Source organism: Chroicocephalus ridibundus, chromosome 1 (genome assembly GCF_963924245.1).
Source record: "Chroicocephalus ridibundus chromosome 1, bChrRid1.1, whole genome shotgun sequence".
NCBI lineage: Eukaryota > Metazoa > Chordata > Aves > Charadriiformes > Laridae > Chroicocephalus > Chroicocephalus ridibundus.
In genome coordinates this window covers 141,492,817-141,519,425 of record NC_086284.1, presented here as the reverse complement: position 1 = coordinate 141,519,425, position 26,609 = coordinate 141,492,817, and the positions used below count along the sequence as shown (strand labels likewise).

The following is a 26,609-nucleotide window of genomic DNA, read 5'->3' as shown; positions in this document are numbered from 1 at the left end:
AAGATGGCAACAGAAAAATCCAACCATTAAATCAACACCATTTGAGCCAGAAAAGCAGAGAGGACAGCATAGGTTGTAGCTGTGTTGCATAATTTCTTTGCAGAAGTTGTTTTGGATTGAAGTAGATCCACCTAACCTAGTCACGTACATCCACCTAACCTTGGTTTACCCAGCATGGTTTTAGACAAGATACATCACATTAAAAAAGGCAGCTCTCATTTTCACATATAAATGCTGAAGCCACAAGATTAAAATAATTCATTATTTTAAAAACAAACATGAAAAACACTAAAACAGAAAGGTTTTTTTGGTAGTTGAAATCACTTTTATTTGTGAGGAACGTCACCCATGCTGCACAGTTTCAAATAGATCTTACCAAGAAAAGCGGAAGTTTCTCCTCCCCATGTCCTGTAGTGAACAGGACTGGCACAAAAAAATAAAACTCATCACACCTGGGAGGTTTAGCACCAGCATCCAGTAAAAAAAAGCATTTGATTTCAATTTCAGTTCTTTGGTTGGGTTTTTTCCCTTTTCAGTCTGATGCCAAAAGAAAAATTGAAAAATTCAATACTAGCGAAACAGTGAAATTCTAAAAAAAAAAAAAAAAAACCCCGATAACCCACAGTTGCTGTTGAACCTGGGGAGGTTGCTCTTTCTGAATCTCGCTCTCTTTTTTTTTTTTTTTCCTCTTCATGCATCTATCTTGCAGGCGTTCCCTGGATCTCAGTTGCTGGTAAATATATTTTTTCTTTTAAGTTCCGATGTTTCAAATCTTTGCTTTCATCATCACTGTTGACATTTTATTGCTTGAGTGTTTCTTTGGTGTTACTTTTGAGTTGTATTTTAGGGCACCTGTTAGAGAGCCAAATTTAAGAAAATGCAGTTTATTAAATTCCGTTTTCCTGTTGAAGAGGTGGGACGTCAGGTGGAGAGGGAGTTATTATAACAACAGACAGGATAAGCAGGACTGGCTTATCCTGTTTGTAAGCTGGGAGTACAGTATCTTCCTAAAGCAAAACACACTAACTCATCAGCAGATGCTACTGCTATATAGACCAGATAGATCTTCCTGAAAAAAAAAAAATAAATCAGACTGATAGAACGAGATTTACTTAGTGACAAATACAGACACTGAGGCAGAGGAGAGAAAGAAGAGAAAGCAGCAGACAGTTCCTTGGTTTGCCTATGCAGCACTCTCAGAAGTTATGACAAATATCTAGCCATACATAAGAGGGATGTGGCCAGAGTCCAAATCTTAGAAGTATACACAATGCTGCTTCAGTTGGAGAACAGGAACTATCTATAATCCTTACCTGAGGGATAGTAAAGGTGCCTGGGGAGCCGGACATTACTCAGCACCACTCTGCTCGGTCACTGGAGCAGGATTTTCAGCAGGTGTTTCAGTCACCTTTGTCTGAGACACAATAAACCTTTATTATAGGCAAAGACTGACCTCCAGACCTTCCCTCTGTTCAGTGGTAGGCCCAGCACAACCCAGCTTTTAGAATAATCAAGGAAGGTGAATCTTCAGAAAATATAAACTTTAGTGTACTTCCTGTAGTATTACACAGCAGATTCTGTCAGGGGAACACCTCAAGTAGATGCACAATAAGAAAAGTCTTTCCTCATTAGGATAAAAATCTGTGTTTGCAAACAGTTCCCTGAAATCATCCAGCCCACACAGTTCAGGAAATGGATCTGGACCTTTCAAATCCATCTCTTATACTATTTACAGATGGAAAGTTTGAGGAAGCTGGAAAACACAACTGTTTTTCTCCATTTCAAAAGTATTTGTTACCATCTGACCCCAATTAAGAACTGTCCAGAAGCAATCTCTATCCCACTGCTGGTTCCATTTAAGATAAGCTGCTCATTCTCAAAGTAGTTCACAAGGAACAGGTAATGAAACCAGCTCCCTTCAACCACCAGCACTTTGGACTTGGCCATCAGACTCCTCCACCACACCAACAATACTCTTGGTAAAACCACCACAGGTCTTGAGCATTCACCCCATCAAAACTCCATCTCTGCCATATTTTGCCAGGAGCATGCTTACCTCTTTCCCATCCTGAGCCGGAGCATTGGGTGGACGAGGTCGACGCCGGTAGTTGTATGGGCGCCTATACCCACGACGAAGTGGCTGCTGACTCATAGCATTGGCCTCGTGATGGTTCTCTTTGTTTTCAGCCTCTCCAGCCACTGGGGCAGGGCGTGGACGCGGGGGCCCTCTGAAGAGGAGGAGAAATATGTTAAGAGAAGCTCAAGAAGGTTGAACTACCACGAACCCAGCAAAAACCTCTCTAACCAAGTACCATCTGTAACAGTTTTGAATGCTAGCAAATCATCCCTTTGGACTTCAGCTGGCATATAGTTGAAAGGGAAAGCCATTTCATTGGGTTAGACAAGTAACCTGGGTGTCTCTTCACTGCTGAAGCTACATCAGCATATTCTACTGTCTGTCCTACAGTGAAGGGGTAGTTAGCCTATTTGAATTGCTGGCTAGAAGAAGAAACAAGCCAGTAGTGATCACACTGTCCGACTCTGCCAGGCTGACCTTGGACTAGTTATATACCAGTCCAGCCCTCTTCATAATTAATGGTGCAATCCCTGAGAATTGCAGTTCCACCTGTAAACCATTCCTGGATCTTTCCTCTTTGCCTTATGTTGCCCCTCTCAACCATATAAGAAAGTGAAGCATGTATCTCAGCCAGGCAAGTTGGACCTCATTAACATGTTAATGACATGAGGAGATCTCTGGGATTGGTTATTCAAAGGCAGACAGAGAGGCTTTAGGTTTGGAACTACAATGTATGGTCACATCTTAAATGTGTGGATACATGCTACAGTCTCTAACTATGGTCTACAACTCCCTCAAGGGGGGCAGTGGAGGGGGAGGTGCTGATCTCCTTTCTCTGGTGACCGATGATAGGGCACGAGGAAACAGAACAAAGCTGTGTCAGACAGAGTTTAGCTTGGACATTAGGAAAAAGTTCTTCACAGAGGGTGGTCAGTTGCTGTAACAGGCTCCCCAGGGAAGTGGTCGTGGCAGCAAGCCTGTCAGAGTTCAAGGAGTATCTGGACAACACTCCTAGTCCTATGGTTTAGTTTTAGGTTTAGTTTGTGCTCCTCCTGTGAGAAGCAGGAAGTTGGACTTACAGGTCCCTTCCAACTCAAGGTATTCTATGATTCTATAAGCTATTAAGTCCATATTCCTGAAGTATGCAGAGCATTTCATCCAGTTTCCAGTACAAAGAAAGTATGTTTATAAACTGTCAAGACACAGCCAAAAGTGATGACAAAGTTACTGCCTACTATCTAGTTCCCATTAGCTGGCTTAGCTAATCCACAGCTATCCAATCCCCAAAACCACTAGCTTTTCCAAAGGAATCTAACGTAAAAGTATCACTGTCACTGTATTTAGTGCATGTAAATGCAAGCAGTACCTACCTGTTAACTCAAACAGAAACACTCTGCACGCACATTGGACAGAGTAAGCTACCATACCTCTTACAGGGGAAAACGCAACAGAAACACATAAATTCCTGTTAGCCATGGGCAAATCATCCAGCTTGTGATTCACCCACATAACATGCAAAAGCTCAGGTGCCTCAGTGTACTTGGTGTGGCGCTATTCCTGACTGCCCAATGCTAACGAAGACTTTCGGGAATAAAATTTATTCTGCTCAGACCCCTATGAGTATTACCCCAGTTCCCACAGTCCTAGATAAGAAAGCCAACTGTAGCACAAATGTTTAAAGACAGAAACACCCAGAGCAGAGGTGGAAGGCTTGTGGTTCTATACCCAGCATCCAGAAGGATGGATACATTTTGCATGGAACAGGTAGTCATTAAGGACAATGTTGTTATTCCTGCGAAACTCAGCTCATGTTGCTCTTGCACTGTCATTAACCTCCTGCTGTTTTTCAACAAAAATGTATATGAAAAAGTGGGGATTACATTCATTTCATAGTTCATCTCTCTAAATTCAATGTTGGAAATTGACCTCATAAGATAACTGATAGACAGACAAGGACAAGATTAAGAGGAGCAAGCAACTGAATGGCAGACTAAGACAAATTAGCTCCTTGAGAGCAGAATGCTTTATGAAGAACACCAGTGAAAGTAATCCAGTATTTCATTTTAAATGCCACTCATTCTCCAAGACAAAACAAGTTGCAAGAAGCCAAAAATCTGAATGAGCTTTTCCAATTAAAGTAATTCAATAAAAAAGTGAGGCAACATCCCAAAGGTATGACAGTCAGAGGTTGATTATTTCACACCGATATTTTTAACTGCACCAAATTCCTCAGCTATGGAATTGTTCCCTTCAATGCAGAGGCTGGAAGCTGGAGTGGTCATGTCAGAAATAAGGCTGGAAAATGAAGAAAACAATCCTACACTGGCCAGTTTAAGGGATGAGTAACACAGATGACTCAGCAACTTACTCCATGAATCAGTGGAGAAAGCATCAGTGTTCATGTGAAATCCAAAGGATCTTTACTAAAAGAAAAACAAGAATGGCCTACTGGGTCTTCAGGTATTCATTTATCCCAATTCTATGAATCCCTAGGAAAACAAAGACAAGGAAGCCTACTTCCCAAATAGCCTCCCAGCCTCCAATTGTTTTCCACACTGCAGATCTCCTAAGCCAGACAGGGTTCATCAGGCTACGCCTGAAGTACTGTGTCCAGTTCTGGTCCCCACCATTCAGAAAGCAGACAGACTGGATACAGCCAAAGGAGGGCCATGATGATCAAAGGGCTGGAGAAACTGACCTACGAGGAAAGACTGAAGGTGTTGGGTCTTTTCTGCCTGGAGAAGAGAAAGCTTGGGGGAAGGTGTGTGTGAGAAACAGACAACACCGCAATATTCCAGTGCTTAAAGAGCAACTAAAAAGAGGACAGAGGCTCTCTCTTCACAAGGAGCCACATTAAGAAAAGGAGCAACAGGTACAAGTTGCGCCTGGAAAGGTTGTCTTGATACAAGAAAGACTTACAGTGAGAACAATCATTTACTGGAAAAACCTCTACAGGAATGTGGCAGAGGCCCCACCACTGAAGGTTTTCAATATGTGACTGGACAGGGTGCTAGATAAACTCATCTAGACTCTCTTTCCCACAAAAGGTTAGACCAGATTGTTTTTTCAGGTCCCTCCCAACCTGGGCTGTTCTCTGTGGTTCTATGAGCCTCCCTTTGTTTTTCAGCATGCCTCCCACTTCTTTCATTTACAGTGTCCTCATAGTATAGTCTTTTATCAGAAGAAAAAGTAAAACAAATTTCATCTACCCTTTCCATGCTAGTCATTATTCTGAGGACCTTTATAAATCTATCTGCATTTGTCTCTTCTCCCAGCCTCAGAGTACTCAGTCACTTCCACGCTTCACACATTCTTCCCCCTTCGATCATCTTGATGAGTTTTGTCTTATTAGGCTGGAAGCTCTCCAGTCTCTTTAGCACCCCCTTTCTCCAAAAATTTTATCAAGTAATAATCCTATTTTGTTACTTCTCCTTTAGAAGCCCTCCAGGAACTTAACATTTGTAAGCTGACTGACTGCAATGCCCTCCACTAGAACTAGATACTACAAGGCAACTCTAATGCTGCCTGTAAGAGATAGGACACAACGTCAGTTTTTACTGAATAGTAGGCTTTCCTCCATACAAGTAGCACCAGCGCATAGAACCGAGCCCGAGTGACACATAGGACTGAGCTATATGCACAAGCTACTAGTCCAGAGCTAAGTTGCAAACTACTGCCCGCAGTCCACAAGAAGAGTTATAGAGCACAGCCTGTCCCTCCAGATGGTGGGCCTAGCTTGATCCCAGATCAAGTGGGATTTGGATTGTCGAGGAAAGCATAAAAGACCAGCTGGGAAGGCACAGGCCCTCCAACTCACTTAGTAAATTGCTCAATTGTGAGAAGTAAGAGGATACAAAGAATTCTCTCTTTCTTAGGCTGTTCCTAGCTCTGAGCAGTATATAAGCACATTGAACAACTTCTACAGTTGTTTCCTTACTCTTGTGGCTCACCTTTCTCCTAGTAATTAAAATGCTTCTCACTGTCCCTACCATTTGCATATGCATTAATGCTAGGGAATATAGCTTCCTGCTTTTAATGAAGCCTGTGTAGATCACAAAAGCATCCAAATATAGTGACAAGCAAAGGAAATAATACAAACCTGCGATAGCGGGGACGATAGGTAGGATTCCTATGGACTTGCTGAAGTTGTCCTCCTTCTGTGACACCATCCTTTATCTCTCCCTCACCACCCTACAGCCAAAAGAGAACAGAAGACAGAGGCAAAGATGAAGTGTTACCTTATTTCATGGGGGGTATATTAACTATAAAGCCCAAGGACCTGAACACAAAGTTTGAAAACAGTACATCAGTACAGAAACACCGGCATATTGGTTAAAAAGAAGCAGCAGATACTCAGAAGGCTTTAATTTGGGCAGAGATAAGAGTAGGACGGAACAAGAGCCAATAATGCTGCCCTTGTTCCTCACAGTAACAGACTAAGACGCTATCTGACAATGCCTTAATCCCTGTCTGCCAAGAAAGGCAGAGAACCTGATAGTTCTGACACATGTGAAAGTGCATTTCAAGACATGACACTGCATAGTAAGGGGTAAACATGTTATGGAGAAGCAGCTGATCAGGACACTTCTGCATTTGGAAAGCTAACTGAAAGACATCATACTGAAACTTGCCAGAGACCACTTCTGGCCTCATTCTACACAAAGCCCCATTCCACAGAGAACTCCCACAAAAACATCAAGGAATTCAAAGACAGAAAAACTGTACTACATCATGTTAAATACTCTTCTACACAATCAACATTTTCAACCTTTCAGAGATGCAGTGGGTATCTTTCCCCTTCAGCCCTTAACTGATAAAGCTCTATTTCAGTTTGTTTGGGTTTTTTTTCTGTGTGTTTTTTTTTTTTTTTAAAGTGATAGCCATCAGTAATGTCTGTTTTGTAAAACATTACGCTATCTAGAGTTCCCATTGTACTATTCTTCCCTTTAGGGAGGGAATTTAACAAGAAATCTAGAAACAGAAGTGCATCTTCTGCATCTGATCCACTGCAAAAGAAAAGCTGTTGCTTCATGACAGCCTTCAGTAGTCTACGCTAAGTTTGACAGGTCTCCTTCCAATTCTACACAGCTATTTTAACCACCACCATTTTTTGCTCTATTTTAACTAGCAATCTCAGGCAACTGTGTGGGCAGTGAACTTTTCTTTAGCTAAGATAGCATGATGACAAACATTTAGAAAAGCTGGTGCACTGTAGCTTGTAACAAGAAATCTTGGGGAATTACATGAACCTCAGTGACTGACCTGAACAATCCTTTCCTCTCACCACAGTAAGATACCCTCCAAATGCATTAATAATTTCAAGCACTCTTTGTTGCTTTCCAAGTTTCCAAAAAGCACAAAGACATGGCCTAAAGGCAACTGGAATATTCCACATGCTGTACCTAGAAATAGCTATACCAGCTATTCTTAACAATATGACAGGGTCAGCTGCTAAGGTGAGTAGAGAGAAATCATAATTCAATAAAAAACCCACAATCATAAATAACGTTATCTGTTATGTTCTCTCATGTATAAAGCTGATCAGGATAACTGAAAATCCACAGGAACTCCCACTGACAGTAATAAAAGATAGCATCTGATAGCAGTTGAAAAGTACTCGAGAGACTCAGAAAGCAAAAGGAGAAATTACATTTCTGAGTTTAAGACAGCATTATACTACAATCTACTGTGCAATACGAATCTGTCCTTTTTCTATCAAGATGCTTCGTACTATATAACTTACAGTTTATTAGACCTGTGATGGGTGGTCAGAAGTGTCTCAGACAGTAAGGTGAGAAACAGCACTGCCAGTATTGTGTGGCAATAGTGATCCAGAGGTCTTGGGATTTGCCTTTTGTGAAGCAAGGACCTAATGCTGCTCCTGCTCTCACTCTCTTCCTCATGTGAGGACCGCAAAGCACAGAAACAGAAGAGAGCTGCAAGATGTGAAGGGAAGAGAGGACACAAAAGCTAAAACAATCCCGAATGTGTTCCAGCATAATCACCATTTCTCTTCTCCAGGATTTCTGAGCAAGCACATGTGGAATCAGCACTCTGTTCTAGTACCGCAATGCCAGAAATATAGAACTACAAGGCCTAGTAGGTCTTGTCTGAGGGACAATGTGGCAAAAGCTAACAAAGCATCAACCAACCTAATCGCAGGGAGGGGCACACAACAATATTTTTCACTAGTCAAAGCTCTCCTGTAGCACTTGACAATCAGCATTGCATTCACAGCTCTTTAAAGGCAGTATTGAATTTCTACATGTTTTTGATGGCACAACCCAAGTCCACTCCTCCCTACTAAAGGGCTGCACTGGAATCTCAGATAAAAGACTCCATGTCCTGTAGTGACAGAGGAAAGAATGACTAAACCTGATGAAGCATTACTCAAAACCAAATGCAAATATTTTTCTATTCATCTTGAACTCAATGTTGCTATGTCAGTATTTTAAATGGATTTTGCTTAACCCGTGAGTTGAACACATAATAGCAAAGCAAATGAACTGCTTAGCCCAGAAGTCCTGATAATTTCCTGCATCTTCTATAGCATCACAAAAATTCAATTAACATATTACATTAGTATCACTGTCAATTGATCTAGATGTATTGGCCAGAAGCGAAGTATAGCTCCAGAACAAAACAATTATGCTGTCAGAAGTCACTGAAACAGATACAATTTGACCAGAAAACAGAACCTGACCTTTGAGGTCTTGTTTTACTATACTGAGAGTAAGTATACGACATTCATTTATTAGGAAAGCTTCATTTGACTCTTAAAACCACCACACTACGTCTAGCATACACGTGATCCTGTTCACTCAGTCTCCTTCACAGAAACCTAACCTTTTAACTCAGTGCAATACCTTCTAACAAAACATTAGCTCATCCTAAAAGACAAATGAATGAAGCTGGCCTGCTGCACTCTACGTTGTGCTATGAAGAAGGCCAAAATAGGCATGCAGGCTGCAATTCCCCGGTAAGATCTCGGTCAGATTTCCCTAACCCTGAAAAAGTACAAAATTTTATTGCTGGCCCCCCAAGAAGAGTTCTGTAAGCTTTAACTGTAACTGCAAGGAGCTTTTTACCCCTCTGCTTCCCCTGATTTCTTCTTCGTTTGTTCTTATATCGCTTCAGATCAATCTCTAGCTTTTGTATAATACTATCCATATTTTCAGGTCTCCTCTCTACAAGAAATAGTGTCAGCCTATAAAAGGGCTCTCAAACCATTTCAGTTGTTTTCCAACTCACTGATACAAAGGCTTCTTCTAGCAATGCACACAGTATTTAGATAAGGACGTCATCGGTTCTCAAGGTTGTTCCATCATTTATTGCCTGTTATAACTTTCTGACTACAGCTCCATACCATGTCTGTGTTGTCACAGACAGTTCAGTGAAAACCACAGCCTCTTTTCTGTAGTGGATGCAATTAAGAAATTTTTGATATGAACAAGTAATTACATTTTCCACAGAACTCTCCATGCAATCCAAACGCAGTTCCACTGGAGCTCAGATTCCTCAAGGTTTTCTTCGCTCTTGAGAAATTCACACAACATGTTCAGAAACAGACGCACTAAGTTACATGCAGAGTAGAGACCCATTTGAGCTAGCATGGCAAACAAAGAATAGCATCTCCCGTTTGCCTAAAACCATGCCAGTGAGGAAGGAGAAATCAGCTCTTGCTGAGCTACAAGGTTGGACAGGAATTGTTAGCCAACATCAATTAAGAGTTCTTGAAGCCTAGAAGGTCACCACGTCAAAAGTCACCTCAACGAATTAAACAAACACCCAGGATAACATCCTTTTGTAAATTATCATTTACAAGTTTTGAAGGCTGTAATTCTTCGAGTCAATGATCTCAGAGAAAGAGCAGTATGGGTTTGGTTATGAAATTGCAGATTACTTCATAGGACATGAGGCACCAGTCACACCAGGCTAAGGTCTGGTGCCCACACCAAAACAGTCTGGGGACTCAGATGTAAGCAAGCCAAAGGAAGAGAGTGTGATAACACAATTTGTTCCCCATGTGTACATCTTCCAGTACTGGGATCCAAGGGTGTTACAGTGTCACATGCAAACCAGATTTTTAGCATTTGCATAAGACATCCAAGAGAAGAACATGTTGCAGCATAAATACCCTGAGACTGAATGTTCCCTATGTCCAAGATGGGTCTAACATGATCACTCTTCAGGCAGAAAGAAACAGCAGCTTTCCATACTCAGCAGCACACAGGGTTGTCTAAGTGTTGACATGTCTGCTTATTTAAAATCTCAAGCGGCTCCAAGACAACACTAATACCACCAACTAAAGCATTTACTCCCAATAAAGACACTTGAGGGCGATTTTAATCTCAGGAGAGCAAAAGGAACCGGAATCAATACTGGAATGTTGCTGGTTGATGAGCTAACAGATAAGACTAGAAATATCAGAAAGCGGAACAAACCAGAGTATCCCAGTTCTTTGCCACTTGGCATGTCAGCTGAAGCTACAAACTGTATTGCCACAAAGGCAAAGACATACTCAGCAGTAAGTATTCATCGGTTACCAGCACCAGCTTCTAGCAGTCTCAAAAGGGACTCAGAAAGAATACCTTTCACGTATTTAAGGCTCAGTGGTGCCCAACAGGATTAAAGAAGAGACCTTACAATAGCTAGTATAAACAGCTAGGCTTTAAGGAAAGCTTTGACAACACTCAAGTTTGCCCCCATGCTGTCAACTCTCTAGAACAAGATGAGAGGAGAGTTGTGTTGCTTGGGTAGAGACTTCCACCAGGGCTCTCATATTAGGTCATTCATACATTCCTACAAGCGATGATCACAGACTGAACTATGAAAGGAAATATCAAGCCTAGAGTACATTCCAGCTGGATTGTTCCAGGCATCCATTTAGCAGATGCATGATGTGGATAGGAGCAGTAACTGCTAGAACTACAGCCATGTACCTCATACTTCTCCCCCTGCAAAAACTCGCAGAGAGCTGCTTAGGAAGGCTTGCAGATGTTATGGAGGGCTGTGCATAGCTAGTTTAAAGAAAAAATGCATTATTTTTACACTGTACTGCTGTAGGCAGAGGCCTATAAGGAGGTTTCAACTAGTTGGTTAAACTACTACCATGCCATGCAAAAATGATGAACTTCTAAATAAATCTGGTTTTCCAAGTACCTCTTCCAAATTATAGTTACACTACTTAAGGTAATATAAATACTTCCCCTTTCTTCAGGTAAGGGGCATGGTGAACCACTTAATGGTCTGAAGAGTAAACACAAAGGAGTGAGACACCTAACAGCCCAAGAGATGCTTTTAACACAATTGTAGAAAGACACACCAAGGAGGGGCCTACAGGACACCAAATAATAGAAAATATCAGTATTGACATCAATGATGTGCTAGAGGGAGCCAGAACATTACTGAAGAACACTCAAAACTTAGTTAAGCATCAACAGTTTACTATATGCCAGTGCTGAACCTGTAGTTCCCTCTCATGAAAAGATCAGAAGGCTGCTGAGGACAAAGGATTATCACCACTAGAGAAGTCAAACTTACACTTCGAGGAGGTCCACGGCGTCGGCCATAATAGCCACGTCGATAGCGGCGCCGGTCTGCAGCATAACGGCTGCCTTCTACAGGGACTCCATCTGGACCAGTGACGTTAGCTGCTTCTGCACCCTAAAAGGGCCAAAGGAAAGTAATCCAGGGCAGGGCAAGAAAAGAACAACCAGGTACAGGGAGAAAAAAAACAGGAAAGAGACTTGTCTGCATCAGTTCCAAGCTACAGAGATTCCTTCCTCCCAAGTAACACAAAAGCAGGTCTGTTATTCTCAACCCTGTAACACAAGAGTTACGATCATGAGTTAATACCCCATCAGCCAGGCTGAGTTCAGGGGGAAAAAGGAAGAAGTAACTGATTAAAGGCAAAAAAAAAAAAAAGAAACCCAAACCAAAAATCAAAAGAGCTCAGAAGACTCAAAAAATGTTTGAGAAAGTAGAAGTGCAAAAAAAACTTGAATGTTCTTACAATTATTAAGCTACCAGACTCCAGGACAAGTTCTTCAGGGCAATATATGCAGCAGTTAATGTTTACTGAGCAGACTACAAGCTCCGAGTGCTCTATCAAGTAAAAATTACGAACTCTAGAAGCACTAGGATATAGTTAGAGTTTTGATAAGTATCTAGAAACACTTCTTAACGAAGCCTTTATAAAGCAGATCTTCCACAGAAAAGCTGTATGAATGCCACCCACTACAGGGATTAACACATTAGACAAAGCCACCAGATACACAGCTAAGGCTCTGTGCTACTCCCCACTAGAGTGATGTTAACTCTGTTGGACCACACTCCTAAATCTCTTACCTTCTCTCCTTCAACCACATCAAATTCTACAGTCTCTCCGTCACCAACACTGCGCAGATATTTCCGTGGGTTGTTTTTCTTTATCGCTGTCTTTAAAGAAAGAAGATACAGGAAAATACATTAGTTTATCTTACTCATTTTCATACACATTCATACCCTGAAGATAAGGGAAGGATAGTATTCAGCTACAACCCCAACTCTACATACCAGATCAATCACCACACCAAGTTACTTCATAGTCACAGATGCCTCATTTCACAGGCTCTCCAATACTCAGGGGCAAGGTTTACTCCTTGCTCAATACTCATGAGTTTACAGATCAGCTGTTGCTCCAGGATCCCCTCTGTCAAGCCTACTAAATATTCAGACCATTACATATTTCTGTATGAACTGAGTTCGCACTGTTTGATCTCCTGCAAGCTGTACAAAGGCAGCTCCAGCAGCAACTGTGACCCATGCTTTCAGAGCCATTAGGAGACTGTAGGCCATCTACAGAGAAGTTAAGACCAGGAGCAATTTTTAGAAGATGACATTAACTATAAGGCATCATGGCAACTCATAGTAACTGGAGAAGAATTACTAGAACTCTGATCTAACATAAATAAGCTTTTTATCTAAGAACTGTAAGGGAGACAGAAAAAAAAAGTTAGGTGAGTCCCTAAGGAACACAGGAATAGCACCTATGAACAGACACTGTTCACAGTACAGAACAGACAGTCTCAGTCTTAGTCATCTTTTCTAAACAGAAACCCCAAAATACCAATAACAACGTGGCTTTGGATCAAAACCAGTTGAAAACCTCCTCACACTCACAGGAACATTCAAGCCTCCTGAAGCCATTTTTCAGCCTGTCAACTACAGAGGCCTTTTGCTCTATGGAGTATCTCTACAATTCCACAAAAGGCAATTAGCAAGCCTACTATCTGTTCATTTGCTAAGGGTTCACAAACTGGAAGAGGCCAGGGGAGAAACAGACAAACGACCAAACAAAACCAAAACACACACATTATACAAGCCAATCTAGGGGCCAGCTTTTTACTGAAGTTCTCTTAGATTAAGACCAATCCACTTCAAGTTTTCTGACAGGGGCATCTTTTGTTAGCATGAAGGAGGCAGGTGCAGATCCAGTAGACAGAACCACACAGGAAAATACAGGGCACAAGTCTGACTTAAGAAATGGGATGCAGGGCAGAAACAGAAGAGGAGAGAGTTTTCCTATCCATCTGCAGTTCAAGGAAAACAAGCAGAATGAACAATAGTTGAGTTGTTGCCCATGCGTGGCAACTACAGTCATTCAGTCAACAACAGCCCAAAAACATTTCCCACTGAAGGAAGAGTTCTAATCAGTTTAAAGTTGAGCTTGACCAGTTTAGGAAAAAGTATTCTCATTGTTGCTGAATACAGTCCCCTTTGTGTTTTAGGCAATAGGCCAGCATGTCCTTTTAGCCCTACATCTAGCCACACCTTTCCCTGTACCCTGCAGTGTCCCTGAACAGCTTAAGGAAGAACACAAGAGTGTACATATTATTGCTATCAAAAAAAAAAAACCACAACAGCAGGGTTTTTTGATACAGAAAGAGAATGAGCTGCTCAAGTGAATTCTTTTGGGAATTACTTTACAAAGCGAGACTCCCACCATCAGCTGAGACAGCTTTGTTTGCTTTCTGCTGACCTATTAGTGTAACTGCCCCATTTCTAAAATCAGCTGGAAGTGCCAGCTTTTCCACAAATGCTATATACTAAGACTAAAATCATTATCTTCACTGCAGACTAAGGGCTTAATTCTTTCACCACCACTTTTACTGAGACAACTGACTCAAACTCGTGAGACTTGTGCTCTGCATATGAAATTCAGCTTGTTGATACCTCTGTCAAACTCCTTCCCCTTCCTCATAAATGCAGAGGAAGAAAGGACTACCAGATTTCTTTTCAGCAGAGGGTGTACTCAAGATTAATCAAGCTCCTCAAGCATCCTCTAAGAAGGGTAATAGAAGATAAATTTGATAGGATTCCATATGTTCTGTTCCAGCTTTAGGGACAGAAACTTCAAGATTCAGATTTACAATTGAATAACCTGCCAATAGGAAATAGAGGCTACCACACACAGTAGGCTGGAATCTGTTTTATAAAGACAACCAGGAACAATTTTCAGTAAGTCCTAGAATTCACAGCAGAAACTATACAGCTTTACTACTTACTACTTCAGCTGCAGGTAAACATTGCTGAAAGAAGCCTCTAACAAGCCTAAGCTCTAAGCTTGATGAAAATACTTTTTACTCTTGTATATCCAGAGGGGAGAAAGCCCTATTCTCTCTGTTACTGTTCACCAGCATCCTGCAGGCTTCAGCTTCTTTGATTAAAAAGACAGATGTTTTGTGTTAACACAGACAGCACTCAACAATTAAGACAGAGCCTTTCCTTTCCCAAGGGGACACTAATGAACAGACAGCTATAAAAGTCTTCAGAGCTAGTTCAGTATTTTGTTTGGAGGAGTTCTTTCCATATCCTCATGATATCACCACATCATGTGCCCATACAGCACTGCCACAGCAATAGCCAAGATTTATTACACCAGTAACTGGTGCACATACATGAGGCTGTGCCCAAGGAATATGATCCAGTGAAGAAAGAGACAGACCTGTGCAGCAGAAGAGCTTAACTCCTCCTCACTGCTTGTTGATTCAAACTACACCTAATTAAACTGGACTTCTCTGGCTACCGGCAATTTTAATGGTACTTAATTAATACAAGATCCTCCTTCCCCCCAGACACACTCCAGCCTACAAGGCAGGCCGATTCCTATTGCTCACACCACCTCTAACTGACACAGTGCCCTAGATAGTGTTAAAGTACATCAATAGCACCTTGCTCGAACCAACGGATCAAGGATGGATGCAAGCAAGACAAAGCAGGTGAAGAATTACCCTTCCCCAAAACACTGCTTGGGTCCCCGGCAAGACAAAGGGTTAATTCAAAGCAAGCCATGCATGCCCTAAAGAGAAAAGCATTTTAATCTGTACTAGGTTTATAAATAGCATCCAATAGCCAGACACCCAGCGTTAACCCCCATTCCAATCATGAGATCGGCCTGTTCCCTCCCCACTGCGGATGCGTGCTGGGGAGGCAGGGAGGAGGCTGTATCTATTCAACTAGGTCAGCCTTATTCTGAAGGGATTAGGCATGTAATCCAGGCCGTCCCAGAACGGGTGCAGGGAGGAGGGGCAGAACCGGCAGGAACCGAGGAGAGGGAGCTTGCAGCGGGATGTTTGCTTACGCCATGGATTTGTCTGCCTCGCCGGGCGGGCCCCATCCACTGGCCCTGCCGAGCCAAGCACTCAGGGCAGGAGCTCCAGCCAGAAAGCCCCAGGCTCTGGTAGCAAGCACATTCCCGTACTGGAACGGCTCGAGATGGACACAGTCATTAAAGAAGGAGGGTGACGATTAGAAATTGGTCCATGCATTGAGACGTCTTGCTCCCAGACCGCTAACTGAATTGGGAATATGTACTGCACACGCTTCCTGACATCTTCACTCATTAGAGGCACTAGACTTACTCCCTCCTAGTTTCATCCATTTTAAGGCTAATGAGTCTACACCCCTTGACCCAGAGAAATAGTTATCACAGGCTATTTAATCATGAAGCCACAAAAAACTAAACTAACTCTTGATGTGGACCAGCACGTTTAACACAACTACGTATGTATATATCCTTGTCCTCTGTAACCAACTCCAAGTACAAGGTTCCTGATTATATTTGACAGAAATACTACCACTTATGCCACAAAGATCATGCTTTTAAGAATCATATGGGCCAGCAGACATTTCATATGGGACAGGCTCCAGGGGCAACATTCCATTTCCTGGTGAAGTAAAGCAAAGCCTCAGATGATGCAAAACCAGACCTAAACCAACTAACCAGTTTGTATCAGCATGGAGACAGCATCCTCTGTCTTCCCATTAGTTGCCTGTGTCCTAAGAATCACAGTATAAGCTTAGAACAGCCTACTGGCAGTTCAGGGAAACTGTCAATAACAAGCCGCTAGGCAACCTCTCTCCGCTTGGGCACACTTGGCACACAGCCTTCCCTCTCTCCTTCCTAAGAGCAGCTGCCTCATGCAGCAACAGCTGATGGCAACCCAGGCTGGTCAAGAGCCAGATTAGATCACTTTCTCTCCAATACCAGGGAGGGCAGACAGAACAGACCTGCAAGTTAAGAGGGCAGGAAGAAACAGAAGACACAAGCAGCACATGGAAGTTGGGGAGAAGGACAGACCACAAGTAGCAAGGTCTTTACAAAACAGGAGTCATCTCCTCAGAGAAGAGATGACCAAACAAAACCACACCAAAAACATCCTCGAAAACCTTTAGTGTTCAAATCAGAGCAGACAACAGAAAGCGTGAACCATTTAATACCTGCTCCTTCAGTTACAATTCCTGAGAGAAGGGAAACATACCCTAATATTGCTCCCTGAAAATTTCAACATACATGTCCACTCAAGGTATTTGTGGTAAATATTCTAAGAAGCCAGGACATGGTTGGGTGGCTGTTTCAGGAAGTTGCATTAGAAACCTATCATAGTGCACATCTCCAAGTACAATTATTGCTGTCTTACCTGATGAACAAACACGTCTTCTTTGGTATCATTTCTGCGAAAAGAAAGTGAGAAGTCATAAGAGTTTAGATTAAGAGATTTAAATAGAAGTCCCTGACTTCACAAGTGAAGCCCTCCTTCCCCCACCCTGTAGTACATCCCCTGGATTCCATCCATTCTGCGTAAGACTATGCTACCAAGACCCTGCTCTGAATTTCTAGGGTCATATGCTTGACAGCAGAAAGGACCGCCCACCTTCAGAAAGGTGAGGTTCTCCGTAATCTTCTGGCAAACATTCAATATTTTGTTTTGACACAGAGCAGAGTTAATGACTACACCACTTGCCTTTCACTATTCAACCCTCCCAAAAAAACTTCCACAGGGCCTGCAACCTGAGCTGTTATCCCAGAGGTCAAGCAAGACTATCAACAGGACTGGCCACAGCTGTTAACAGAGCTCTCCTTTCAGTGAAACTCAAAGCAACTATGCACAAGAGGTGTTAGTGGAGTCCATTGGAGAGGAACCCAGACACGAACATGAGGTTGCCCCAATCAGCCCAGCCAGTTCAGGCTTTCGCATGCAAAGCATGAAGACAGGTCTGAGACCTCAATTCCGTGTTCCCATACAACAGAAAAAGCCTAGACCCTGCCGTCTGTTCACTCAATTCCTTCTTGACAGCGGGAACAGGAGCATCAAAGAGTTTGTGAAGATAACGCGTAATCCAAAGCTTGTTGCACTGAAGTAACAGTAGACTTTGGTTTAGGAAGAAAGGTAACACGTCATTACACCATATCCAGCCTCAGGCTCTCACATCAACTGCTGTGAAAGACTTTTAAGAGTACTTGATAATTCAAGCTTTTCTTCTAAGCTTACATAATACTGGATAGTAGTATCCAGAGACTGGTATTAATACTGTACGGGACTGCCTTCAGATCCATGAAATGGGGCTCTTCTACCCCTTTCTATGGTGTCCAACTCACCCAAACCTACCTGCTGTTTAACAGCTCAAGGACTTGCAGGACAAAACTTGCCAGGTATGTCTTTTGCAAGACAATCATTCACCATGCAGGAGCTTCATTTTTCATAAAGCACACAAGACATTTAAGCCCCTCAGCCCCACAGATATTCCAGCCTTAAAAGCCAGAGTTTCCTCCAGTAACTTGCAAGTGTTGATCTTGCGCACCTAGGGTTGAAGTGTCATCAGTATCACTTACAGATATTTGGATTATTGATGCCATTCAGAAGTTTGCTCACATTCAGAGAGGAAAAAGAGATACAAAGGGAGAACCTTCTGTGAACCCAGGCCTGCGATATCTTCAGTTAGATGGTATCAGAGAATCTCAATGTGCATTTAGAGTCGGTATTTTGACCAATCAGTTAATATTTGAATTTTTACCTGGAAGTATTTCCTCTCATCCTCCAACCTTACTTGCATTTAAGCTTTAAAAAAGCCAGGCAGTCATGAAAACATACAGCTCATTAAAGGTGTAGTATCAATAAACATGAGAAACAAGTAAGAAGTTTGTAATGAGTCTGACCCTTTCTGTTTTCTCCCCATACATGCAACCTTCAATGGAGGGTGTGAGGGGGTAAGAGTCCCCTGAGATGATATCCAAGTTTGTTGGATGCCTGGCCGAAATGGCTATCAACTGCATCATGTAGTCAGGTCCACAGGTCTCTGCTGCAACTACTAACGCATGACATATTATCTGTACCATGAGTCTTAGTACAGTAAATACGACTATCATAATGTAAACATACCTGTTGATAAAGCCATATCCATTTCTGACATTGAACCACTTGACTGTGCCAAGAACTTTGGTGGCTGGAAAGAAAAAGTTAAAGAAGTTACTCTAAAACATAATGAAGTACAAGAATGTTACAAAAATACTTTTATACCTGCGTATGAAGTCACGAGCAAACCTATTCTGCTCCCTTAACATTTAAGGTGTACCTTCACTGCCCACTTCAGTTTATATAAATGCAGTAGCAGGAAGCAGTGCTTTCACTTGCTGTTCTTCATCCAAGAGTTTACCACACAGCATCTAGAATGAAGTCCAACTCTCTTTTCAGAATTGACCATATATTCCTTCTCTTTTTTCACTTCTTATCCCAGAAGTGGGCAGTGAAGCTGGAAATCCCACTGCCATTCATCAGTTCTCTTTGGCTTAGTAGCTAGACATGAAACATCACTGAAGAAAGCTGTTTAGAAGTCCTCTCACTCGGAGTTACTCTTCCTTGGAAAGGAGAGCTGGTCAAAGAAGCAGTATCCAGCACCATGCAACTCTCTCAAGCGGAAAGGCAGCACACCCTTATATCGGGCAAGCTCTTTCTTGCATTGTCAACATCACTCTAACCAAACAAGATCCCACAACATGGGGTTTTTTTTGTTGTTTGCATTTTTTTATATTCCTACTTCTAGAGATCCAATTTACCAGTTAAAGTGACCAACTTTATATTCCAAGGTGTCTAGGATCAAGACAAGCTCCTGTCTCAACACCAAAACAGTGTCTTATTTAGAAGCTATACTGCAGCGTCTTATAGGATCTAGCAAAACCTGTTCCTCCAACATATAGGTACGTGTGGGAGGAACTCAACAGCAATGGAGGTAGTTCAACCTCTCCTCCCCTCAGCAACTGGGCGGAGGCCACAGACTTGTGCCTTACAAACCTGCAGAAAAGGGAAAATTTTGGGCTCTGGATTTTGACAGATGTTACGATGTATCATGATCACAGCTATTTAACAATTATTTGAAAAGGGTCTAGTCACCTACAGATGACTGCTTGTTAAAAAACATTACATATGTTTGGGGGGTGGGAGGAACCTAAGAGGCAATTAAAAGGAAAATAGTCTAGAGAGACTCTCCTGTTCAGAAGTCCAAGCCAGTCTGCTAGAGGCAAGGACACACTGCAAATCATTACCTTCATCTGCTCTACACCTACATTCTTCCCTAAACATCCACTAGATGACAGAGCTAGACAGACCTTTGGTCTCACACAGTCTTGCCATTCTTATATACCCCTCAGACAGACAAAAAGAGCAACCTCTTCCTCCTGCCCTGAACAGCAAGCCATTTCTCATCGCACCTATAGAAGTGAAGGTTTTGGTCTTTAATACAAATTTTAGCGGACAGCGTGGAAGACGTAAAACCACGTTAAGACTGAGACAGTTCTTAGAAGAGGGCTCTTAGTACAGCATCCATACCCAAGACTTCTTCCTTACAGAGATAAAGAACCTGAGTTCCACTGCCTAGCACCGATTCAATAACAATGACAGTCTTCAGCATTAACAATTATAGTTGTGCTTTTAGGTTCAGTTTCATGGGGACACCACTGTGGTAGGGATAAGCATCTGTACCTAAAGGCACTGGCTACATACAAGATCTCACTGCACTAAGATAAGTCAGCAGGGGAAGAAACAGGGTAAGGGAGGATGGGAGCTCAGAAACAGGTGCCAATTGCACGTGCAGATTTTAGCCTGCTTTAAGAAACAAGGCTAATACCACTGATTCTTCCACCATCATCCTTTCCCTCCCCCACAAAACAGCTATTGAATCTGTTGGCCTATTTCAATCAGATTAGGCGAGAAACCTAGGAAGCCTGAGGAAAACCCTCAGAGAAGGCAGAAAGCTGGCAGAAGGAGAGGCTGTCAAAACTCACTCTACATGGCCAACTGGCTGCTGATAAATGGAAATCCACACGCACAGCTTCGGAGCAGCATTGCTGCTTCTGCATAAGCTGCTAGAGACCAGGAGTGAGTCTCCAATATATTCCCTGAAACAGCATACTGGGGAAATACCATTCCCTACCCACATTAGTCTCAGTGTCTCCCCTAAGCATTACAGTGGTGGGGGGAGACCATCAGACACAATAGCATGACACTGAACATCCACATGGCCATGGTGCTGCCATCGTAAAGCCTGAGCTGTCATAGCAGGGAGATGAAGCAAGGAGGAGGGCAAGCCCAGCAGACGCCACAACCAGTTTTAGTGAGGAGTCAGAGAAGGTAGCTGATGTGTTGACACCTGTCCCGCCAGCAAGTGAAAGCCCGCATATTTCTACAAGATGTTGTACTCTGATGCTATCAGAGGAAACAATCACCAGCTACTCCCACCCATGCCAAAATAGCCTTTTCATTAGTTTTAACAAGCCAAAGCTTCCTGTGACCAAGACAGAAGAGAAAGCTGACTAACCTTTATCCTTATTCCTAGAAGTCCGACATTTGGATTGCCCTGGGCAAGCATCAAACCTTGCTTCTAATGGGATCTTTGTAAGAAGAGACTTAAGTGAACATAATTACAAGATCATTAACACAGACATTTGAGGTGGACTTGAACGTAAGTCCATTTTTAATTAGCATTATCAATGATCATTTTCCTTACAACTCCTGCTAAAAAACTTGCCTAACAATAAGACCAGAGTGAAAGAACATCACCACGTTGGTTTTCTTTTTCCTGCTAGACCAGTAAAGGCACTTGTGTCCTCGCCGCCACCCCCCCCCAAAGCAATAGGTGAACAAGATAAAAACATTACCAGAATTAAACAAGCCGCGTTAAGGCAAGAAGCAGCCAGACATACCAACAGATATGGATGTGCCTTCACCGATTACTGACAAATCGGATAACAGAACAGGGGGAAAAAACCCCACACAAACAGTACCTCCAATTTCTGTTTTGCTAGAACCCTTCTTAACTCAGCTCCAGAGAAATCCTTTACCTGGCTCCTCTATTTGCTGCTGTATGACCTCACTCTTTCCCTTCCAAAGGGGATACTGCCTTTCCTTCATGTAAGTTTGTGACACCGCACTATCGCTCAGCCATGGCTTTCTTTGCCTTGCTAACCTCCTCAAGTTAGGCAGTCACAAACACCAGATCCCTACTTCCACCTTTTCAACAGGTCGATCCAGTTTGATCACAATAAAGAAACACTAGCTGTGACGCTGGCCTTGCGCGCCGAGATGGCAACTTGGCATTTCACTTGCGCCTTTACTGATAAAGCAGAAACGCAAAAAAACCAACCAACCAAACAACAACAACAAAAAAACCCAAACAACAGAACCACCACTAATCCTAGAGGCACTATTAAAGCAGCATTCCTGATGGATAGGAGAGTTGTGAAAAGACCTTCAGATGAAAGGGGGCCAACACCTGGCTCAGCGGCAAACCCTTCCAAGGCGGGGTAGGGGGGGATGCCCCTGCGGGGCAGGGGGCCGGCGGCAGGTGCCGGGAAGCCCGTCAACATGGCTACGTTTCACTTGCTATTCCCCGCCCGGCCCCGGAGAAGCGGACTCTCTCCGCCGTTGCTCCACACAGGTGCTCCGGCCCTAACTCCCCGACTTGGCGTCCCGGCTAAGCGTCGCTCGGCTCCCCCCGGCCGGGGGAAGAGGAGGAGGAGGCGGCACGGCCGCCTCCCCCCGAGCGCAGCCTGACTCACAGCCGCGGGGGGGGGGAACCGGGCTGGGCCCCGGGCGGCGGCCGCCATGTGCTGCCCCCCCCGCCGCCACTCCCGGGGAAGTTGGGAGCGGGGCCCGGCACTCACCCAGCACTTTCTTCTCCGTCTCGGCCGCGGCAGTTGTGGCGGTTGTGGTGGCGGCGGCGGCGGCAGCAGCAGCAGCAGCGGGGGCCGCCTCACCCACAGCCGCACCCGGCGCGGCGGCGCTGACGGGGCTCTTGGGCTTGGCGTCCGGCGGTGGCGCGGGGGTTCCTGCCGGGGCGGCGGCAGCTGCTACGGTAGTCGTAGTGGTGGCGGCCGCGGCGGGCGGCGGGCTGGCGGTGCTGGTCTCCGCCGCCTCGCTCATGGTGCCTGGCGGGATGGGTGGCGGGCGGTTGGTGCGCGGCGCTGGGCGGCTGGTGTCCCTCGGGCCCGCGCTGGGTCTTACTGCCCCCAAAATGGCCCCGCCGAAGTTTTAACACAGTCAGCGGGGGCCGGCGCCGGCACTCGCGCCGCCTCATTAGCATTTAAAGGGGCCGCGCCGACATGGATCGAGCAGAGCGGGCGGCGCGGGGTGGAGAGGAGAGCGGCTTGCCCCCCGCGGCGGAGGACACGCGTGGGCCCGGCCCGGGCCGGCATGGCGTGGGAGGCCAGCGGGTGGCGAGTGAGTGAGTGGGCGGGAGGACCAAGGCGCGGGTGGACGCGCCGCGGCCCTTTCTGCGTGCGCGGCTGTGCGGGTACATACGTGGCCGCGTGTGTGTGCAGGAGTGTGTGTACGTGCGTGGGGCGTGCGCGCGGCCGCGGAGCGGAGCGCCGCGGGGAGGGCGCGCGTCCGTGTCTGTGGGTGCCCCTGCGCGCGGGCACGTGTGCGCGTACATATATATATGTATGTATATGCGTGGGAGCGCGGAGGGGCTGAGCTGCCCGTCGGCTCCCGCGTGGGCGAGCGCGGCTCGGCGCGGCAGGGGCAGCGCTTTGTACGCCCGCTCCCGCGCGGGCGGCGGGGGGGATGAATGGGTGCGTGTGTGCGTGAGCGTGGAGGTGCCTGCGCTGGCGTTGTCGCTCCTGTTGCTTTCCTTGCCGCCCGTTCCACGTCGGCACTTTCTCTCCCGTGAGGTCCTCCCGCTCGCACCCCTCTGACGGCTGGTTCCCCGCCGTCCCGCTGCTGCCTCATCTCCGCGGCGCGGCCCCCGCAGCCTCCTCCCCCGCCTTCCTGCCTCTTTTTGCTCTTCCCATGTCTTTCCCACGGGTTTTGGACACCCCCGCGGGTGCCCTTTCCGTGACGTTTCTGCTCTCTTTTGCAGTTTTCACGCCGGCACCCCTTCCTTGCGCCACACTCCCACCACGTCACTTTCCGTAATCGCCGCTGCCTTGTGCCCACCCTTCCCGACGAGATGGGTGCCTGAGCTGAAGCTTCATGCATGCGGCCTTCTCCGCTTTCTGAAGTTTTCCTTTGCTTCTGTGTATACCTGAAGACTCAAAGAGCGTGGTGCTGTTTGGCTTTCGCTGTGTGCCCCCTCCATATCCCCACTTCTCAACAATTCCTTGTTAGTTCTCACAACAAAAATGAAGGTCTTCGGAGGGCATCCCTTGCTGAACATCATCGTAGAATCATAGAATGGTTAGAGTTGGAAGGGGCGTTTAAGATCATCTGGTTCCAACTCCCCTGCCATGGGCAGGGACACCTCCCATTAGACCAGGCTGCTCAAAGCCCCATCCAGCCTGGCCTTGAACACTTCCAGGGATGGGGCATCCACAACTTCCCTGGCAACCTGTTCCAGTGTCTCACCACCCTCACAGTAAAGAATTTCTTCCCGATATCCAACCTAAATCTACCCTCTTTCAGTTTAAAACCATTACCCCTCACCCTATCATTACACTCCCTGATAAAGAGTCCCTCCCCATCCTTCCTGTAGGCCCCCTTTAGGCACTGGAAGGCTGCTATAAGGTCTCCTTGGAGCCTTCTCTTCTCCAGGCTGAACAACCCCAACTCTCTCAGCCTGTCCTCATAGCAGAGGTGCTCCAGCCCTCTGATGATCTTCATGGCCCTTTTCTGGACCTGTACCAACAGGTCCATGTCCTTCTTGTGGTGAGAATTCCAGAGCTGGACGCAGTACTCCAGGTGGGGTCTCACCAGAGCAGAGCAGAGAGGCAGAATCACCTCCCTCAACCTGCTGGCCATGCTTCTTTTGATGCAGCCCAGGATGTGGTTGGCTTTCTGGGCTGCGAGCACACATTGCCTGGTCATGTTGAGCTTCTCGTCCACCAGCACCCCCAAGTCCTTCTCCTCAGGGCTGATCTCAGTCCATTCTCCACCCAGCCTGCGGGGCTGTACCCATCCCTCAGGTAGCAATGACAACATCAGCTCCAAAGCAGTCTCAGGTGAAGTGTTCACTGGCAAGGCACGCCTTAGGGGATGGTTTAAGCTGCACGAGGTCTCACCGACTGAAACTCCTCAGGAGCCTTGAACCTGGGTTTGACAGATGTCGGAGCCAAAAGCAAGAGATGCTACAATGTGGTGATTTGGACCCTCCCACAACTGCAGACAGGCTAAGGCTTAGCTACTTGGGAGACTGATAATGAGCTGCTTTGGAATTCAGACTGCTTTCAGAGCATTCAGGGGTATTTCCACCCACACAGGCATCGCTGCTGCCAATTCAGTTTCTTACACCATTTTCTAAATCCCGGATGGAAATTAACAGTCCTCGTCATTGCATCCCACTGTACGCATAAGAAACAAAAAAAAATAATTTTTGTCCCGCAGTTTTTAATCCTCCACTCTATGTTAATTTCATTATTTTAAGGTTGTGTCACTTTCTGTCCTTTTACATGTTCCAAGTGCATGAAAATATCTCTGAGGGTGCTCATTTGAATAAATTTTGAGAGGAAGGTTTATTACGTTAAGTCAAATGTGTTATCAAAATTCAGGCACTTGAGATACCAAATTTCTTTTTTCTTGTTAATTACTTTTTCTTCCTCCAGCTAATTTTAGAGTTGTATTGAAAAGCCCATTCAACAAAAAACTGCAGTATACAAGCTGTGGAAATGTATTGTGTTTTATTCCATTCCTTTGTAGAAAATTGGCGATGTTTTTTGTCTATTGTTTTCTATTATTTTAATAATGACAAAATGTAAGAATTATAGAGAAAGTAGTCTAATTTTTCCTTTTCTTTCTGACAATTGGTAATACATTTCCTTTGCTTCAGTATTCAATCTCTTTTCCAAAAATTGTGTTGGAAGAAATTAATCCACCAACTTGGGTAATAAAAAAATTGTAACTGTTGCATGTGGAGACTTATTTTCTGCATCTCTCTACATTTTCTGAATAATTCCTATGAACTTGTTGTAAATAACTACTTTGTAAAATTTAGAACATTACAGCATCACAGGATGGCTGAAGTTGGAAGGGACCTCTGGAAGCCATCTGGTCCAACCTCCCTGCTCAAGCAGGGCCACCTAGAGCTGGTTGCCTGCGACCACGTCCAGACAGCTTTTGAGTATCTCCAAGGATGGAGACTCTACAACCTCTCTCTTTCTTGTGAGTCAGCCTCACCGTAAACAAGTGTTTCTTGAAGTTCAGAGGGAGTTTTCTGTATTTCAGTCTGTGCCTGTTCCCTCTGGTCCTGTCACTGGGCACCACAGAAGAGAGCCCGGCTCTGTCCTCTTTTCACCCTCCCTGTCCTCATTGCATCTGTCCTCATTGGCTCCTCGACCACTTGTGTGAGGCAATTGTCATCAGCGCTCTCCAGGAACCTCTTGGATTGCTTATGCCATGCTGTGTAGTTCCTTCAGCAGGTGTCAGGGTGATTAAAGTCCTCCATGAGGACAGGGCCTGGGAACGTGAGGCTGCTCCTACCTGTCTGTACTGGGCCTCATCCGCTTGTTCTTCCTGGTCAAGTGGCCTATGCCAGACACCCATTACAATGTCACCCATACTGGTCTGCTCTTTAATCCTTGTGTTGCTCGCATCCTTGTGTTGGCTCATTATCCATTCCCAGGCGGACCTGCGGGAACTCCAGCTGCCCTCTCACACAGTGGGCAACTCCAGGTCTTCTCAGCCTGTCCTTCCTAAAGAGCCTGTAACTCTCCTCGCATCTTTCCCCTCACTGGCAGGGTTAAGGAGAACACCACCCGGGCCCCCTGACTGTCACCCCCAGAAGG

The 26,609-nt window shown here is 44.9% G+C and overlaps 1 protein-coding gene and 1 long non-coding RNA gene across 3 annotated transcripts; one reads left to right on the top strand and one right to left on the bottom strand.

Annotated features, from left to right (window-relative positions):
* Positions 1-302: 302 nt before the first annotated feature.
* On the bottom strand, positions 303-22,942 carry YBX3 (Y-box binding protein 3). Of its 2 annotated transcripts, none has more exons than XM_063356266.1 (9): positions 22,557-22,940; positions 18,781-18,844; positions 17,041-17,074; positions 12,428-12,517; positions 11,621-11,743; positions 6,177-6,268; positions 2,057-2,228; positions 1,314-1,414; positions 303-852 (listed from the first exon to the last, which is right to left on the bottom strand). In XM_063356266.1, exons 1-8 carry the CDS (start codon positions 22,813-22,815, stop codon positions 1,349-1,351), a joined length of 900 nt encoding a protein of 299 aa, XP_063212336.1. In that variant the 5' UTR covers positions 22,816-22,940; the 3' UTR covers positions 303-852; positions 1,314-1,348. The 2 variants fall into 2 exon arrangements, with proteins under 2 accessions (XP_063212336.1, XP_063212343.1); XM_063356273.1 differs by lacking the exon at positions 303-852 and adding an exon at positions 870-1,069 and having other exon boundaries at positions 22,557-22,942.
* On the top strand, positions 22,943-25,731 carry LOC134525434 (uncharacterized). Its single transcript, XR_010073780.1, has 2 exons — positions 22,943-23,112; positions 23,753-25,731. It is a non-coding gene; the product is annotated as an uncharacterized LOC134525434 (long non-coding RNA).
* The last annotated feature ends 878 nt before the right edge of the window (positions 25,732-26,609 follow it).